Source organism: Barbus barbus (genome assembly GCF_936440315.1).
Source record: "Barbus barbus genome assembly, chromosome: 41".
In the NCBI taxonomy this organism is placed as follows: domain Eukaryota; kingdom Metazoa; phylum Chordata; class Actinopteri; order Cypriniformes; family Cyprinidae; genus Barbus; species Barbus barbus.
Genome location: NC_136719.1, coordinates 12,940,229 through 12,955,905, shown reverse-complemented (window position 1 = coordinate 12,955,905; position 15,677 = coordinate 12,940,229). Strand labels below are relative to the sequence as shown.

General features: G+C 40.4%; 1 protein-coding gene across 2 annotated transcripts in view; it reads left to right on the top strand.

The window, feature by feature from the left end:
• Nucleotides 1-15,677, top strand: part of LOC306860634 (intermembrane lipid transfer protein VPS13D-like) — a 48,472-nt gene that overhangs the window by 18,932 nt on the left and 13,863 nt on the right. The window contains exons 32-56 of one of the 2 annotated variants that reach the window (XM_079402432.1): nucleotides 383-516; nucleotides 629-784; nucleotides 863-1,064; nucleotides 1,201-1,275; nucleotides 1,375-1,572; nucleotides 1,661-1,750; nucleotides 3,022-3,162; nucleotides 3,288-3,413; nucleotides 7,596-7,670; nucleotides 8,132-8,237; nucleotides 8,318-8,470; nucleotides 9,410-9,545; nucleotides 9,795-9,842; nucleotides 9,916-10,066; nucleotides 10,146-10,362; nucleotides 10,442-10,689; nucleotides 10,797-10,988; nucleotides 11,106-11,232; nucleotides 11,449-11,591; nucleotides 12,913-13,043; nucleotides 13,134-13,309; nucleotides 13,413-13,536; nucleotides 14,858-15,093; nucleotides 15,232-15,334; nucleotides 15,424-15,581. In XM_079402432.1, coding sequence (XP_079258558.1) covers nucleotides 383-516; nucleotides 629-784; nucleotides 863-1,064; nucleotides 1,201-1,275; nucleotides 1,375-1,572; nucleotides 1,661-1,750; nucleotides 3,022-3,162; nucleotides 3,288-3,413; nucleotides 7,596-7,670; nucleotides 8,132-8,237; nucleotides 8,318-8,470; nucleotides 9,410-9,545; nucleotides 9,795-9,842; nucleotides 9,916-10,066; nucleotides 10,146-10,362; nucleotides 10,442-10,689; nucleotides 10,797-10,988; nucleotides 11,106-11,232; nucleotides 11,449-11,591; nucleotides 12,913-13,043; nucleotides 13,134-13,309; nucleotides 13,413-13,536; nucleotides 14,858-15,093; nucleotides 15,232-15,334; nucleotides 15,424-15,581 — 3,646 coding nt within the window. The remainder of the gene's footprint in view (nucleotides 1-382; nucleotides 517-628; nucleotides 785-862; nucleotides 1,065-1,200; nucleotides 1,276-1,374; nucleotides 1,573-1,660; nucleotides 1,751-3,021; nucleotides 3,163-3,287; nucleotides 3,414-7,595; nucleotides 7,671-8,131; nucleotides 8,238-8,317; nucleotides 8,471-9,409; nucleotides 9,546-9,794; nucleotides 9,843-9,915; nucleotides 10,067-10,145; nucleotides 10,363-10,441; nucleotides 10,690-10,796; nucleotides 10,989-11,105; nucleotides 11,233-11,448; nucleotides 11,592-12,912; nucleotides 13,044-13,133; nucleotides 13,310-13,412; nucleotides 13,537-14,857; nucleotides 15,094-15,231; nucleotides 15,335-15,423; nucleotides 15,582-15,677) is intronic. The other variant, XM_079402433.1, reaches the window with a different exon arrangement.

Sequence of the window (15,677 nt, the reverse complement as noted above, 5' to 3'; positions counted from 1 at the left end):
ACATACCTTTCTATTAAAGTTATCTGACATTATCAATATGAATTTGTTCTGACACATTTTAACTCCCGAGTTCTTGTCATATTTTATTACCATTTTCTAAACTATAGTGAATAAACTGTGATAATGTGAGAAATGTTGACGATGTCTGAACAAATTTTGGTTTGACTGTATATAAAAATACACTACAATGGGTATATACACTGCAGTTAAATATTTTATGTTTTTGAAAAGTCTCGTTTATTGCATTTATTGATTAAAAAATACAGTAAAACTAGTAATATTGTGAAATATTATTACATGAATAAAAATTAATAATCATGTGATGGCAGTTTATATATCTGAACTTGCATGGTCTAATTTCTGTTGTCTTTTTTTCCTTTAGGGACAGAGTTTGTGGTCGTTGAAGATTCTTCATGTTTGGACACCAATGCTATCATTCTGAAAGGCACTACTGTGCTTACGTACAAGCCTCGACTTCTGGACAGACCTTTCTCTGGCAGCTTAGCAGGAATTGAGGTAATGCCCTGGACATCCATGATTTTACAGTATCCATAAATGAAAGCAGTGTTGTAGTTGGTTTGATTGTCTGATTTAAATTTTTTTTATGTTTTCTTCCTCCCCTGTTTAGGTATTCTCCTGTCGACTGGGGAGTGAACAGGAAACAGCTTTGTCTATCATTGATCCTGTCAATGTACAAATGGAGCTCTGTGGAAGCCCAACGTACCAGAACAGTTCAGGACTCCTTGATGCCTTTAACATAGAGGACTTTCCACCTCTTTTGGAGGTCAGTACTGAGTTAAATTGAACCACAGGTCAGGATGAACTATAGGTGCACAATTTATGATTTTCTTTTTCCTCACAGATCCAGTTTCCAGCTCTAGACATCCGTCTTTCCTACAATGATGTGCTGCTTTTCCTGGCAATAGCTAAGTCCATTCCTACCACAGGATCCACTGGCCCTTTGGACACTGCCACAGATGCTGAGAGTTCAGGGTCCAATGCCAGCACAGACACCCCATCCAAATCAAAGGATAGCTTCAGGCTCAAGACAGAGGCTTTACTGGGTTTGTTAACTGATAAAAAAAAATTGTTTCTATATGAGTATCTCAAAGAGATCTGTGAAGATTTGTTTATTTTTGGGTGAAACTATCACTTTATTTAAAAAGCTTTGCTAAAGTTTCTTAAAATATTTCATTTTAGAGGGTCAGCTTAAACGGTTACAGGATCTTGGGTTCAAAAGGGAAGACTGCAGACGGGCACTCATTCACTGTAAAGGTACACCAGTGCACTTGTTTACTAAAATCGCAGAAAACACACGTGTGAATTGTGTGATTCATTGTCTAAATACGCGTGTGTGTGTGTGTTGAATTGCAGGTCAGTTGGACCAAGCCGCCACATGGCTGTTAGAGAACGCAGAGAGCATGTCTGGCCGAAGCCGAACCGACTCAGACTCCAGTAGCCGCTCGGCTCCTCCCCTATCTGGAGTGGAAGTGAAGGCCGAGAGCGTGTGTATCTGCTTCATCGATGACTGCCTGGACTGTGACGTCCCTCTGGCAGAGCTCACCTTCTCACGTGAGTATGGCCGCACACTGTGATACTCCATAATATCAAAGATACTGTTGGCAGGAAGTTCTTTAGCATCTTTTCTCCTCTATTGCAGGTCTTTATGTTCTCCAGAGGATTGGGTCTATGCAGGAAGGCAAGGCTAGTTTCACTCTGTCTGGAGATTATTACAACAGAGAGTTCTCAGGTAAGATCTCAGCATTGTGTGCCACCCTGGATCTCAGTACCTTCTCAAAAGTTAGACAATCCTTTTTGCAGTTCAAATAACATTTAACTTACTGGTTTAGAGTCATTTTATAGGACTATCTCATTTTGAAGTATGGAGTTTAAATTAAAATCTGAGACATTGAAAGGGGATGCTTAAGCTAATTTATACATGGAAAGTAGGGATGCACTGCTATAAAAATTCTGCCTATTAGTTATTTTTATGCTTTAGCTAGGGTGGCCATACAGGCCATTTTTACGGGACACGTCCTGGCCAGGATTTGAATATTGCCTAAAACAGCCAAAGTAGTTTGGCCAATAACATGCAGGTATTTTACATAATCGACCAATCGTGGCGCTGCGCGTGAGAAGGTGAGATCTACAGAGAACGATAAAAGCGATGCAAATATGCGCACAAGTTTGTTCGTTTGTTTGACTTGAAGTGTCGCTGCGCACCGATCAAAAAAAGACACCAAGGTAGGCATGAGAGAGATTCGAAAACATAAGGAGCCGACTGCTCTGCTCTCTATAGCATATCTCATGAATGTCACACAACGATCGACCTGCACAATGCAAACAGCCAAAACCTGGATATATTAGGCCATATAGAAATCCTGGCAAGGACGTGTCCCGTAAAAATGGCCTGTATGGTCACCCTAGCTATAGCTGATAACAATACATAATATTAAAACTGAATACTATTTTGTCTAAATCAATCAATTCTATTGTTATATAAGCTAAAGTGAATTTACACATTATATCATTATGTACAGTATGAAAAATGGATATTCATTTTAGGATTTGCTGAAGAGGACATTTAAGTGTTCTTAAATTACATTTGTTTTGATTGTTACTTTGACTGTTAGATGACAATTTGGTAATTTCAGGTAAATAAGGCTTAAATAAAATACAATTTAAAAATTTGTTGAAAACGTAAACCTTAACTGAAAATGACTAATTCTGCCTTCGCAACTAAATAAAGTACAATAAAAGTTAGAGTAGGCTATAAATAGAATATAAAACATAACTACTAATAAAAATGTGAAGAGCACATAACAAAATTACTAAAAAAGAAAACTTGACACATTTACCATTTCTGTTTGACATTTTAACTAATGTCACATATCCACGGAAGACGAATGGGTCATTTTCAAGTATTGAGTTGTGAGCTAATTGTGAACTGAGTGTAAACTCTTCACTATGTATTTCTGTGTACATTCATGAGTGCACACATTTGTGTCTGCCGGTCTATAGGCTGGGAGCCATTCATCGAGCCTTGGCCATGTTTCCTGGATTGGCAGCGACAGACGGCAGGCCGGCTCCATCCTCCTCGCCTGAAGATTGGAGTTCGAGCCAAGCAGAGGCTAGATGTCAACATCACCTCTGTCTTACTGGGTACATAGTCTGGGTCAAACACACACTCTTAGGCCTCCATGCTTTTCTCTAACTGTTTGCTTCCACATTTATGAGTGGTATGTTCATTTTGACACTCTGCTGCGGCCTGACGTTCTGACACACAGAGCAGTACAGCACCACCAAGACTTCGTGGTTAGCAGATTACTGCAAGGAAGACGAGCAGTCGCCACAGTCCTCTGCCGCCCTGTCTTGGATGGGCTCATCAGTGGATCCCCCCTCCTTTGGCCAGAGTGAGTAACAGCCGTTTGCTTAACCTGCACTTTCTTTCAGCTCTTAAAAAAAAAAAGATGAACTGCACTGCAACACTGTGTGTTACACATTTGCTTACATTAGAGCTTAATATACATTATACATAATTTTTAAAGCTGAAGTGTGTAATTTTTGCACCACAAGCGTCACCTTATTTACATTATTGTTCAAAAGTTTGGGGTCAGTAAGATTTATGTATTTTTTGACAGATGTCTTTTATACTCACCACAGCTGCATTAATTTGATTAATAATACAATAAAAACAGTAATATTGTGAAATATTATTACAATTTAAAATTACTGTTCTGTTTCATTCCTCCTGACCACCAGAGGCGGTGCTAAGCACTAGTGGATAATCGCTGCGCCAGCCAGATAGGTTGAGAAAAAATAACAGGAAAGTCATGACGTCGACCGAGATGCGAGGATATAAACCACAGCAGCTCGATGCCCAGCCTCTTTCGCTTTCTCGCTTATGATAGGTCGTTGGTTTAGCGATGTGCAGCTTACCTGAGTCGCGAGGATTCGCCCTCCCAAGCTGTGACATTGCTACGAAAATTCAACATCCGATCCCTGGGTTCTGACGACTCTGAACAAGGGATACAGTCTGCAGTTCCAACACCGGCCTCCAAGGTTTTCAGGAATTCTTCCGACAGTCGTCAAAGATTCAACCAGATTAATGGCCCTTTCCATGGAAATTTGTTCGCTGTTGTTGAAAGGAGCCATAGAGAAAGTTCCCCTTCTCAAACAAAGAAACGTTTTTTACTCAACTTACTTCCTCGTTCCAAAAAAGGATGGCGGTTTTCTCCCAGTTTTGGGTCTGCGACGCCTCAATGTGTTCCTGAAGTGTCTTCCCTTTCGGATGTTACGCACAGTCGACGTTCTTCGATCTGTGGTGAAAGGAGACTGGTTTGTGAGTGTAGACTTAAGGGATGCTTACTTCCATGTTCCCATTGCTCTCCACCACAGGAAATTCCTGATTTCGTTTTCAGGGTCAGGTCTATCAGTTCAGAGTCCTGCCATTCAGGCTATCTCTGGCTCCTCGTGTTTTTACGAGATGCATGAGTGCAACCCTGTCTCCTCTTTGGTCCAAGGGCAGGATTCTGCCCTATTTAGACGATTGGCTTCTCTGCGCCCCAACAAGAGTGCATGCTCTATGCGACACCAAGATTGTTCTGGAGCACATGCAGAAGCTGGGCCTTACTGTGAACGACACAAAAAGTCATCTGGTTCCAGAGCAGACCCATAACCTTCATAGGAATAATGCTCAATTCTGTCACAATGTCTGCTACACTGTCTCACACTCGGACATACAGTATTTTTCAGTTACTGACTCGTTTCCGCATAGGAGCAAGGATACCTTATGGTGTCCTTCTACAACTACTGAGGATGTTGGCTGCTGCCACTTCTCCTACTCCTCAGGCCCCTTCAGAGGTGGAACAACACCCTAGGGCTAAACTCAACGAGACATCGTTATCACATGATTGTTGTCGCTCCTGCCTGTGTTCGAGCACTGAAACCCTGGAAACGGGTAATGTTTCTGAGGGCTGGAGTGCCACTAGGGGTGGTGCCTTCTCGTCGAGAAGTGATCACAACCGATGTTTCGCTAATAGGATGGGGGGGCAACATGGAATCAGAGTGGGATTGGTGGTCACTGGTCAGCAAAGAAGGCCTTAGAACATATCAATGTTCTAGAACTGAAGGCAGTGTATCTAGCACTACAACGCTTCCTACCACATCTGTTAGGCACGCCATGTGCTTGTCCGGTCCGACAACACGTTGACAGTCTTTCATTTGAATCACCAGGGGGGCACCAGGTCTCTTGCTTCTTTACAGCTAACTCGCAAGATTCTCATATAGTCTCAGGGCCGACTGGCTTCATTAAAGGCAATGCATCTCCCAGGATTGGACAATCAAGTGACAGATGCTCTTTCCAGAGATCTGATGTGGTGCAGTTGATTTGGCAACAGTTCGGCAGGGCAGAGGTCAATCTATTTGCCTCGGAGCTAACCACGCATTGCCGCTGGTGGTTTGCGAGGGCCGAGACATCCAGCCCATTGGGACAGGATGCATTAGCTCACGAGTGGCCGAACTGCCTATTGTACGCGTTCCCTCCTTTTCCACTTCTATGGGAGACCCTACATCGAATATTCCTGTCCAAACACAGGGTGCTTTTAGTGGACCTCTTCTTCTGAGTCTGTTACAGGGCGAACTGTGGCAGCTTCCCATCAGACGGGTCCTCCTTTCTCCGCTGAATGGCCGTGTTTGGCACCCAGATCCATTAATTAATTGACAACTAGGCGGCTTCTACTTTAAAGGTTTATGTTGCTGCCATATCTGCTTATCATGCCCTGGTTGATGGTGCATCCATGGCATCTGACAACCTTGTATGTAGTTTTCTGAAGGGAGCGAGACATTTAAAACCTGTTCATTCTACTCCCTTTCCTGTTTGAGACTTGCCACTTGTTCTAGAATTTCTTTCTGTCGCCACAATTTGTGAATCAGTCTATTCATTTGACTGCTTTTCAACCTCCTCTTTCTCTTTCTGATGCAGATGGGGGGGAGGTCTCATCTTCTCTGTCCTGTAAGGGCTTTGAGGTGATATGTTAAGTCTACTGCTCCTTTTAGACAGACGGATCAGTTATTTGTCTGTTATGGTGAGGTACGCAAGGACGCCCCCTTGTCTAAGCAAAAATTGTCACGTTGGATTGTTGAGGTGATAAAGCTAGCATATAGTAATTCTAATCAGTTTTTACCAGTGGGTGTTACTTGTCACTCTACTAGAGCTGTCTCTTCATCTTGGGCCGCCTTACGGGGAGTTTCCTTGGCAGAAGTCTGTGCAGCTGCTACCTGGTCCTCTCCATGTACCTTTGCACGGTTCTACAAGGAGAACGTGGCTGCTTCCCATGATGTGAGTTCTTCAGTCCTTCTGGAACGATCCCTGATGTTTGCTGGTGGGTGGCATTCCTTATGACTGTGTTGGTATGTGTCATCCACTAGTGCTTAGCACCGCCTCTGGCGGTCAAGAGGAATGAAACGGAACGCTAGTTACGTATGTAACTGTGGTTCTGTGAATTCCGGATGACCGCCAGAGTTCCTCGTCATTTGGAATGCACGAGAAAGCATTCCGAGGCTGGGCATCAAGCTGCTGTGGTTTATATCCTCGCATCTCGGTCGAGGTCATGACGTGACTTTGTTGTTATTTTTTCTCGACCTATCTGCTGGCGCAGTAATTATCCACTAGTGCTTAGCACCGCCTCTGGCGGTCATCCGGAATTCACAGAACCACAGTTACATACGTAACTAGTGTTTTCTATTTTAATATATTTTACAGTTTGATTTGTTGCTGTGATGTCAAAGCTGAATTTTCATGAGAAACCATTCAGAAATCATTCTAATATGCTGTTTTGGTGCTCAAGAAACATTTATAATATTACTATCAATATAGAAAGTAGTTGTCCTGCTTAATAGTTTTGTGGAAACCATTTTTCTGTGTTCCTTGATGAATAGAGAGGTCGCATGAACAGCATTTATTTGTAATACAAATCTTTTGTTTTTACTGTCACTTTTGATTAATTTAATGCATCCTCACTAAATAAAAGTATTATTTTCTATTTAAAAAAATTACTGACCTCAAACTTTTGAATGGTAGTGTAATTGCAAAGATACTGATTATTAAACAGGGGTCCCATATACTCTTTGTGTCTGCCACTGGTCAGACAAACCTGAGAAATCAACCTACAAAACATTTACTTATAGTTGTCTCTACATTTTAAGCTAGGATAGAAAGAAGCTAGGATGGTCGGATAGTATTTTAACATCAAAACACTTCACAATCACACACTTCAGCTTTAGACAAGATAATAAGTTGAATGGTTTGAAACTGTAAATCCATCAAATAAATGTATTTTAAAATAAGTAACAGTTTAAATCAGGTTTATTTCTTTTGAATATAAACATAAATCTTAATATCATTTTGAATTGGTGACTAATAATGAGCTGTTTTCAAAGTGTTTGTAAGATAAGACCACTGCATATACTATCATGATGTGTGCGTCTCACTCTACCCTTCTCTTTGACCGTATGCGTCTCCCCTCCTCTTCCCACAGACTCCTAGCATGTATCTATCTCTTCTCTTTCCCCTAACCCTTTCTCTCTGCTGTCAGGTCTTCCTCTTGCCTACCTTAGAACTAGAAGCTCTACCAGCTTGACATGTCTCGAGCAGCAGATTCATGCCCGAGGTACAGTTCATAGATGCGAAGCCAACTATAAAGAAGTCAGAAGATCGTGTTTGGTGTCATAAAGTTTAGGATAGCCTCGTTCTTTAAGTTCTGGGCTTTTGTTCTAACCCTAACCCTTCATTTACCCCTGTCCCTTAACCTACAACCATATATATAAAACCTGTTTTGTGTTAAATAGTAGTTTCTGGTGCCATCCTTTTCTTTAAACCATGCTTTCTTATTACAGAGTTAATGAATGTGTTGTGAAATTGTTACTGACGTCATTTAAAGACTTTCCTTGTCGTGGAATCTCCATTAATATAAATATGATTTGGGCTGTACTTCAGGGAGGAACATTTCATGTTCATTTCCCAACATAACATTTTCAAAGTCAGTATTTGGTGCATAATACCTGATAGTTGGCATTGTTCACAAGCTTAATGAAAGCCTGTGGCTTATTTTATATTCGTGCCTTGTTTCAGCGGATATGAAGCTGTCCAAGAGGAGACAACCATTTGTGCCCTATGCCTTACGTAACCATACTGGATGCACTATGTTGTTTGCTACTCTCACTACCACACCAACCAGGTCAGAAGAATGCATATTATTCCTACATTATTCAGCTGCATTGAAGAGTTATAAACAAGGCGGTTCTGCTGTGTCCACAGAGTGGCGCTGTCTCACAGCAGTAGTGCTGACTCCATATCTGATGTGCATGGGCCTGGGACCGACGATACGCACAACATCAGCCAGTGGAGAGAGGTGCTGCCAGGGGAGGAGATCCCGTTTGAGTTTGAGGCCCGGGAGAAACTAAGACACAGGTAGAAGAGGGTGTCTCTTTAATAAATACAATTGGCTTTGAATGTGTTAGCATTACTTTCTCTTGTAATGAGAATTTCTGGCTTTTTTTTTTTTTTTTTTATACAAAGTGACTTAAAGACTATAGCTTCATGACAAACTTTCTGGAGAAAACCTGGTTTTAGTGCCTCTGGGATTGTTCATAGCCTAGAGGCTATGACTTCTTGATCCCAGGCGAAATGATGCAGAAGCTGTGAAGTTACAGAAATCACAGTCCTGCTCCACCAACGTTTTATCCTTGTGCAAGGCAATCATCCAAGGTTGCCCCACATTTGGTGTTCTGTCATTTTAGATTGTTAACCTGTAATTTAGCAGGCCAGATATTCAGGAAAAAATATTGAGCTGAACTTGTTTTGATTCATCTGTAGTTCATTGGGTCATGAAAAGTATTATTTATATACTATTATATGTACTATTTAGTATACATTACTATTATATTCTACTTATTAATATTTTGAAAGTAGCTTTTATTTTTATAATTCAGTTTTCATTGTAATTTTGTTTATTTTTTGTAATTTGTGTTTTTTTGTCTTTTTTTTATAAGCTTTTGCTTTTTAAAAACAAATTTTAACTTATGATTTTAGTTTGTTAATTTTGACTTAATTAAACATATTTAGTAAGTTGCCGAGGTAATATTTAAAAAAAAAAATTGCTAACAGTAATAACACTGCTATCAGAATGGTGCCAAACTTAAAAGCAAGTTCACATAAACAATATAATGCCACGCTCTGTTGAATTATCACATTACAGTATGACCAGAAATATTTAAATGTTTTTAATTGTTTACCTAAAAGAAAAACGTGTTGTAGTTTTTATTTTTTTTTATTTGCTGTACTGTTTGTCCTTTAATACCCCATTGATTGTACTTTCCACCTTTTGTTGCTGATGTGCTCTGATCACAGACACACCCATGAGCTGAAACTCCACCAGCTGCTGGTGCGTGTTGTAGGCTGGGAGCAGGTGAAGCCAGTGTCAGTGGACAAGGTTGGAGTATTCTTCCGCTACGCTGCTCCTGATCGAAACAACCCTTCAAGCACTGTGAGTTTTAATGGGTCATTATGTGGAGAATTAATTATTCGACATTCATTTAAACCACTAAACTCATTAGTAATTCACAAATGCATTATATTAGTGATTCTCAACAAGTCTTTGACTTCTCTCATGGGTCTTTGAAACAAACTTTTTTTTTTCTGCTCTGTTATTTCATCATTTTGAAATACAAAATCTTTGAGTAGTTCATGAAAAATGAAAATGCTTCATAAAAATGTAATGATACGGCTTTTCTAGGTTGGCAGCCCAATTAGCAGAACCAACATCATACACCCTCATGTATATGTAAGTGTTTGTGTCTCATAACATTATACTAAATTATTCTAGAGTATGTACACAATCTATAATCTCCGTTCAGTTCTCAGCTTTGCCGCCTGTTCGAGTGGTTTTCTCTATCACTATGGAGGGCAGTGCACGTAAGGTCATTACAGTTCAGTCAGCACTCACAGTGCAGAATCGCCTTGAGGTTCCCATGGAAGTGCGACTAGACAGCCCTTCAGCTCCAGACAGTAAGCACACACCTTATTGTTTATGATTTACCTGTGTTTATCAACTATGAATCTAAATTTAATTGTTTACCATCTATAGAACCTGTTGTCCTGCCTCCCATCCTGCCTGGAGAGGCATTGGCCATCCCTCTCCATCTGACCTCTTGGAGGCTTCAGGCGAGGCCTAAAGGCTTGGGGTTGTTCTTCTGTAAAATGCCCATCCATTGGACCTCCGTGGAGCGGCCTGGTGAGGTCAGCAGCAGTAAGAGAGAGTGCCAGTCAGCAGACTTTGATGAACAACTCAAGCGCAGCTTCAGGTAAAAATAGGCTGACTGGAAAAAGAAAATATCAAAGAATAATGAACCTAGAGTTTTAAACACTTTTGTACTTTTTTAGGTTTTGTGTTGTCATTAAAAAAGAGAACTACCCCGATCAGCAGCCTGCCAAAACTGTGGCAGGAGGTACAAAGCAGATCTACCGCCAACCAGGTCACACCATCTATCTGCTGCCCACCCTGGTGCTGGCCAACCTTCTTCCCTGTGACCTTAACTACTACATCAAAGGGACCTCAATCAAGGGAACCATGAAACCAAGCAAAGAGGCAGTGCTGCATGCAGCAGACACGGCACAAAATATAGAATTAGGTGAATTGGAGTACATGATAATTTATCACATATTTAACATAAAAGCTGCTTTATTAATCCACATTTCTGTTGGCATAAAGCTTCATGAGTTTGCTATTTGTTCTCAGGTGTGCTCCTGGAGAACTTTCCTATGTGTAAGGAGCTACTCATCCCTCCCGGTACACAAAACTATGTGGTGCACATGCGGTTATATGATGTCAACAAACGGCTGCTCTGTCTCACCATACGGATTGTTCTCAGAGCCCAAGGAGCATTAAAAATTCTCATCTCTGCTCCTTATTGGCTTGTCAATAAGACTGGTATGCTTTCAGATCTATGCATTGACTATAGATTGATGATATGAATTCTAAACCTTAACCAAACACAATTGTACTGCACCACCTCTGTAGTATTTCCACTGATTATTGTGTCTGCAGGGCTGCCTCTGATCTTCCGCCAAGACAATGGGAAAACGGATGCCGCTGGGCAGTTTGAGGAGCATGAGTTAGCCAGGAGTTTGAGCCCATTGCTCTTTTGCTACACTGACAAAGAGCAACCCAATATGTGAGTGCAAGAGAAGGGAAAAATACAAAGAATTCTCATTGTGTGTTCCCACCATCCCCACCCATCAAATGCTTTTGTATATCTTATTTAATTAGCCTGCATAAATTTCACCACCAGAGTCATTTATTCATTACTCAGCATAGCAGAAATGTAACTTAACTACGTAATTACCCTTTATTCCTTAAAGCTCTCTAAAGTCTTGTCCTTTTTGAACAGGTGCACCATGCGGATCGGTAAAGGGATCCACCCAGATGGTGTTCCAGGATGGTGCCAAGGTTTCTCTCTGGATGGGGGGAGTGGAGTGAGAGCAGTTAAAGTCATCCAGCATGGTAACAGACCCGGACTCATCTACAATATAGGTAATAAGGAATTCCTATCCTATTTTAAGATAAGCATCTTTAGGGCCCTATGAAATCCATTAAATTTTTTCCAAAATTCCTTTTTTTCCGTTTTATTTTTTTTAAATGGTTTTACTTGCTTACTTACTTACTTTACTTTTGTCATTTAGCAGACGCTTTTGTCCAAAGCGACTTACAAATAAGAAAAAGTAACTAAAACTAAAAGTTACAACTCTATAAATACTATATACCCACATATTTAAGAAAATAAAGAAATTAAATAAAATTGACACATGCATATAACAACATTTCAATAATAAATATATAAATGAATAAACTAAAATAAAAAGCGATACTTCTATCCCTTGCCGGTGTCCCTGCCCGGTGGAGTCGCACGGTATTAGGTTTTAATGGTTAAATAAAATTTTATTAATCAAAAAGCATGTCTAATTAATTGAAATCATGAAACTTACACAATTTAACAGCAATTTATTAAAAGTTTAACAAAAATTAACATTTTAAGGCCCTATAAAATGTGTTTTTATTTTTTTTCAAATTCAGTTTTAGAATCAAAAGCATCTCTAAATAATTGATTTGATTTAAAAAAAACAAAAAAACATCAATTATTATTATTTTTTTTTTAATTTTCAGAAATACTTATACGTTTAAATTGTTCTGGTAAATATTCCTCGAAAATAATGTTTTAATAATTTTATTAGTAGTACTATCATTACATTCAGTAATATATTTCTATCACAGATTCAAGTTAAACCAAACTTTTATTTTGACGGTTGCTGTGACGGTTGCAGTTTGTACATATGATGTTTTTCTCAAAAAAACGGTAAAATGCTCATGAAGTGACTCTCAGAGCAGTTCTAGAGATTATGTTTATGTACTCCTATATTGAGGCGGTGGAGGCTGAAAACGTGTCATGCGCTCTTCAGTATGTGTAGTAAATTAAATTCACATTCATTCACACGGAGACAGGCAAAACATGCAGTATTCCTATTTAAATAGTATTTTTGCAGCTTAATATTCACAGACACTAGTCCATATCGCGTTATTGATTTTAGTGTCCTGACCTTTATTCAGCCAAAAGCTGCCAAATTCCGCGACATTCCGCGTTATACAGTAATTTCCCTTTTTATGACTGGATTCCGCGATTTAGCTCCAACTTGCCGCAACACACCTCGCTGGAAGTTTCTAGTAATCCTGAAGACACTAATTAGATGGTTCAGATGTGTTTTATATCAAACTCTGCAGGACAATGGCTACCCAGAGGCAGGAGTGGACACCACTGTGCTAAGTTGATGTAATAATATAATGTAATGTCTCATTATAGGAATAAATGTGAGAAAAGGGAAAGGACGTTATCGTGACACACACATTGTGACCTTTGCTCCACGATACCTGCTTGACAATCGATCATCTTACAAGTTAGCCTTTTCTCAGCGGGAATTTGTCAGAGGAAAGGTGGGAATGCATGTTTTCATTGTGCTATGTTTTAGATATTTCTAATAAAAGACACAGGATAATAACTGATAATGTTTTGTTTGCTTGTAGGGTACTGCAAATCCAGAGGGATATATCTCCACCCTGCCAGGCTCTAGTGTTGTGTTCCACTGGCCCAGAAATGACTACGATCAGCTTCTCTGTGTCCGTCTCATGGATGTTCCCAACTGCACCTGGTCTGGAGGTTTTGAGGTCAACAAGCCTAAATCCTTCCACATCAACATGAGGTACCCAGTGCCACCAAATATGCTCTAGAGATAGCTGAACAGAACAGAAAATGAGGAGTTTTCAATTTCATAGACATTTTTCCTCTCATTATGTGTTCCATAGGGACACTTTGGGAAACTGCTTCTTCCTCCGAGCTGAGATTGCTTTGAAAGGGGCAACGTATCAAATCTCATTCAGTGGCACTGACCAGCTGCCCCCACCCTTCCGTATAGATAACATCTCTGAGGTAAGTCCTTAGAAGGGTACACATTATCAAGTATTGTTAGGCTGTAGAACGGTTCAGAAGATTTGAGAATAAAGAGTATCACTAAGACGGTTGGGAATATGACCTGGCCAGGACTTGAACTCAGGTCACCCACGGGCATCACAGCTCAATTTGTCAAAACATATAAATAAGAATGCATTGCTAACCACAATCTCAACCTCAATCATATAAGAAATTGTGGTGCGGCTCTTTCATTTCAGAAGTTTCAGTTTTGCTCAAGGGAGACTTGGGTTCTGTTTGTGCCTCTGACTTCTTAAAATAATAATATTATTCAGAAAATATTTCCTTTCAGTGTTCAATTCTGGACACTATAACATGTATAAAAGAGTAGGCATAGCAAGAAAAAGCACATTCTTCTTAAAAGCTGTACCTGTAATCAATATTAGCCTGTTATTTGAGGTTTAATTGGGTTTCTGCAGGTGTGCACATTTTCCCTCACCTTCTTCCGACCCCTTAGCCAGATTTCCCGTCACTTGATCTGTTGGTGGTTTTAAATTTACTGAGTGAGACACCATTCTAGCCATTATAAAAGGTGGATATAAAGCTTTTGTCACACAAAATAGCTCTTTTACTCCCTCTGGCATGACTTAAGCAATCGATTCATCCGTCAAGCATTGAATTCACACCTGACAGCTCTGCGTCCGGTGGTTTCTCTGTCTCACTGCCCTTACATCAAAAACAGATCTTTTTTTTTATCTGCTAATGATTATTTTGGGTTGACATTTAGCTGCTGCTTTGGTGTGGGTCTTGATATTAAACAACAAAATGTCAGTTGGTGCTGGGATTGGACACATTCTCAGTGATTTATCTTGGAGTCTTGGGTTTTTCAGATCTTTCATCATCAAACATCAATCTAGGCTTCCCAGCTGAGGATGATCAAACTTCTGTTTATGCTCTAGCAGCAATATCACACAAATCCACTCCAGAGCCTACATCCAGAGGATAGAAATATCCTACATCTAGCCGCAAGCACCTTGATCTACGGTCACTGTCAATGATGTGCCTCTCCACTCATTGGCCTACTCTAAAAGCGCTGTGAGCTCCTGCGTTATTCCAGCATCTTCTTTGTTATCTCTGACAATAATAAGGTCCAAAGATGGTTTGTCAACATTTTGAGAGAAATTCAGTTGTTTTCCCAGGTCCATCGTCAACTTCCATTTGTGCCATGTTATTTGTTTTATTCAAGCTGGTGGATAGCTTTGAGAATTTTGTACCAGCTTATTGTAGCATTTGCACATTTTCTCTGCAGACTTCTCCATAATACATGTCCTCTTTACTTCAGGTGCCTATACAGTTCTGGCAACATGCAGTGGCTGATATCAGGCTACACACAGAGGTAAAACCTGGGGCGGTTCTGGACTATGCCTGCGATGAACCCATTCTTCAACCCTACATCACCCTCACTGTGAAGGGAGCTGGATCCTCAGAGGTTACTGCTGACATGAACTTCTTCAGAGAATACAAGAAGCTCTACTATGAGAACTTCATCTACATTGCTGCATCCTTCACATTCTCAGAGTGAGTTCTCAACCTAACTAATCTTTGAAACTGACCAGTTTCAAGCAGAAAACTTTCCACTGGCCGTCGCACTTGCGTATTACCTCTTCAAACTGATGTTTGTAAATATAAGTAAATATTCACTTGATTTTATAACAGAGATGCAGGAAAGAGGCCTGTGGGGAAGAAACGGGTGGTCAGCTGTGCTGAACTGGTGCTGGATGTGGAGACGAAAACACAGAGAGTCATCCTGAAGAAAAAGGTCTGCTTATGTTCGTCCACAGCCATCTATCTTCCAGTTTCTCATTATAGTTTGTTCTCAGAAGTTCTCACATTTCTTTATCTGTTCAGGAACCTGGAAAGCGCTCCCAGCTTTGGCGGATGACAGGAACAGGAATGCTCTGTCATGAGGGCTCATCTCCTCCACAGAGCAAACCTTCTCAGCCTCGACCCCTCAGCTCATCTTTAGTGCTTGACATTGCTGGACTGGCTGCAGTGACAGACAACAGGTCACCTAACTGCTTCATAGCGCAACAAAGGACAACTTGTGCTGTCTTATTTTAAGCGTGTTCTTGTCCATGTAGAGAGTAAACATTATCATGGTG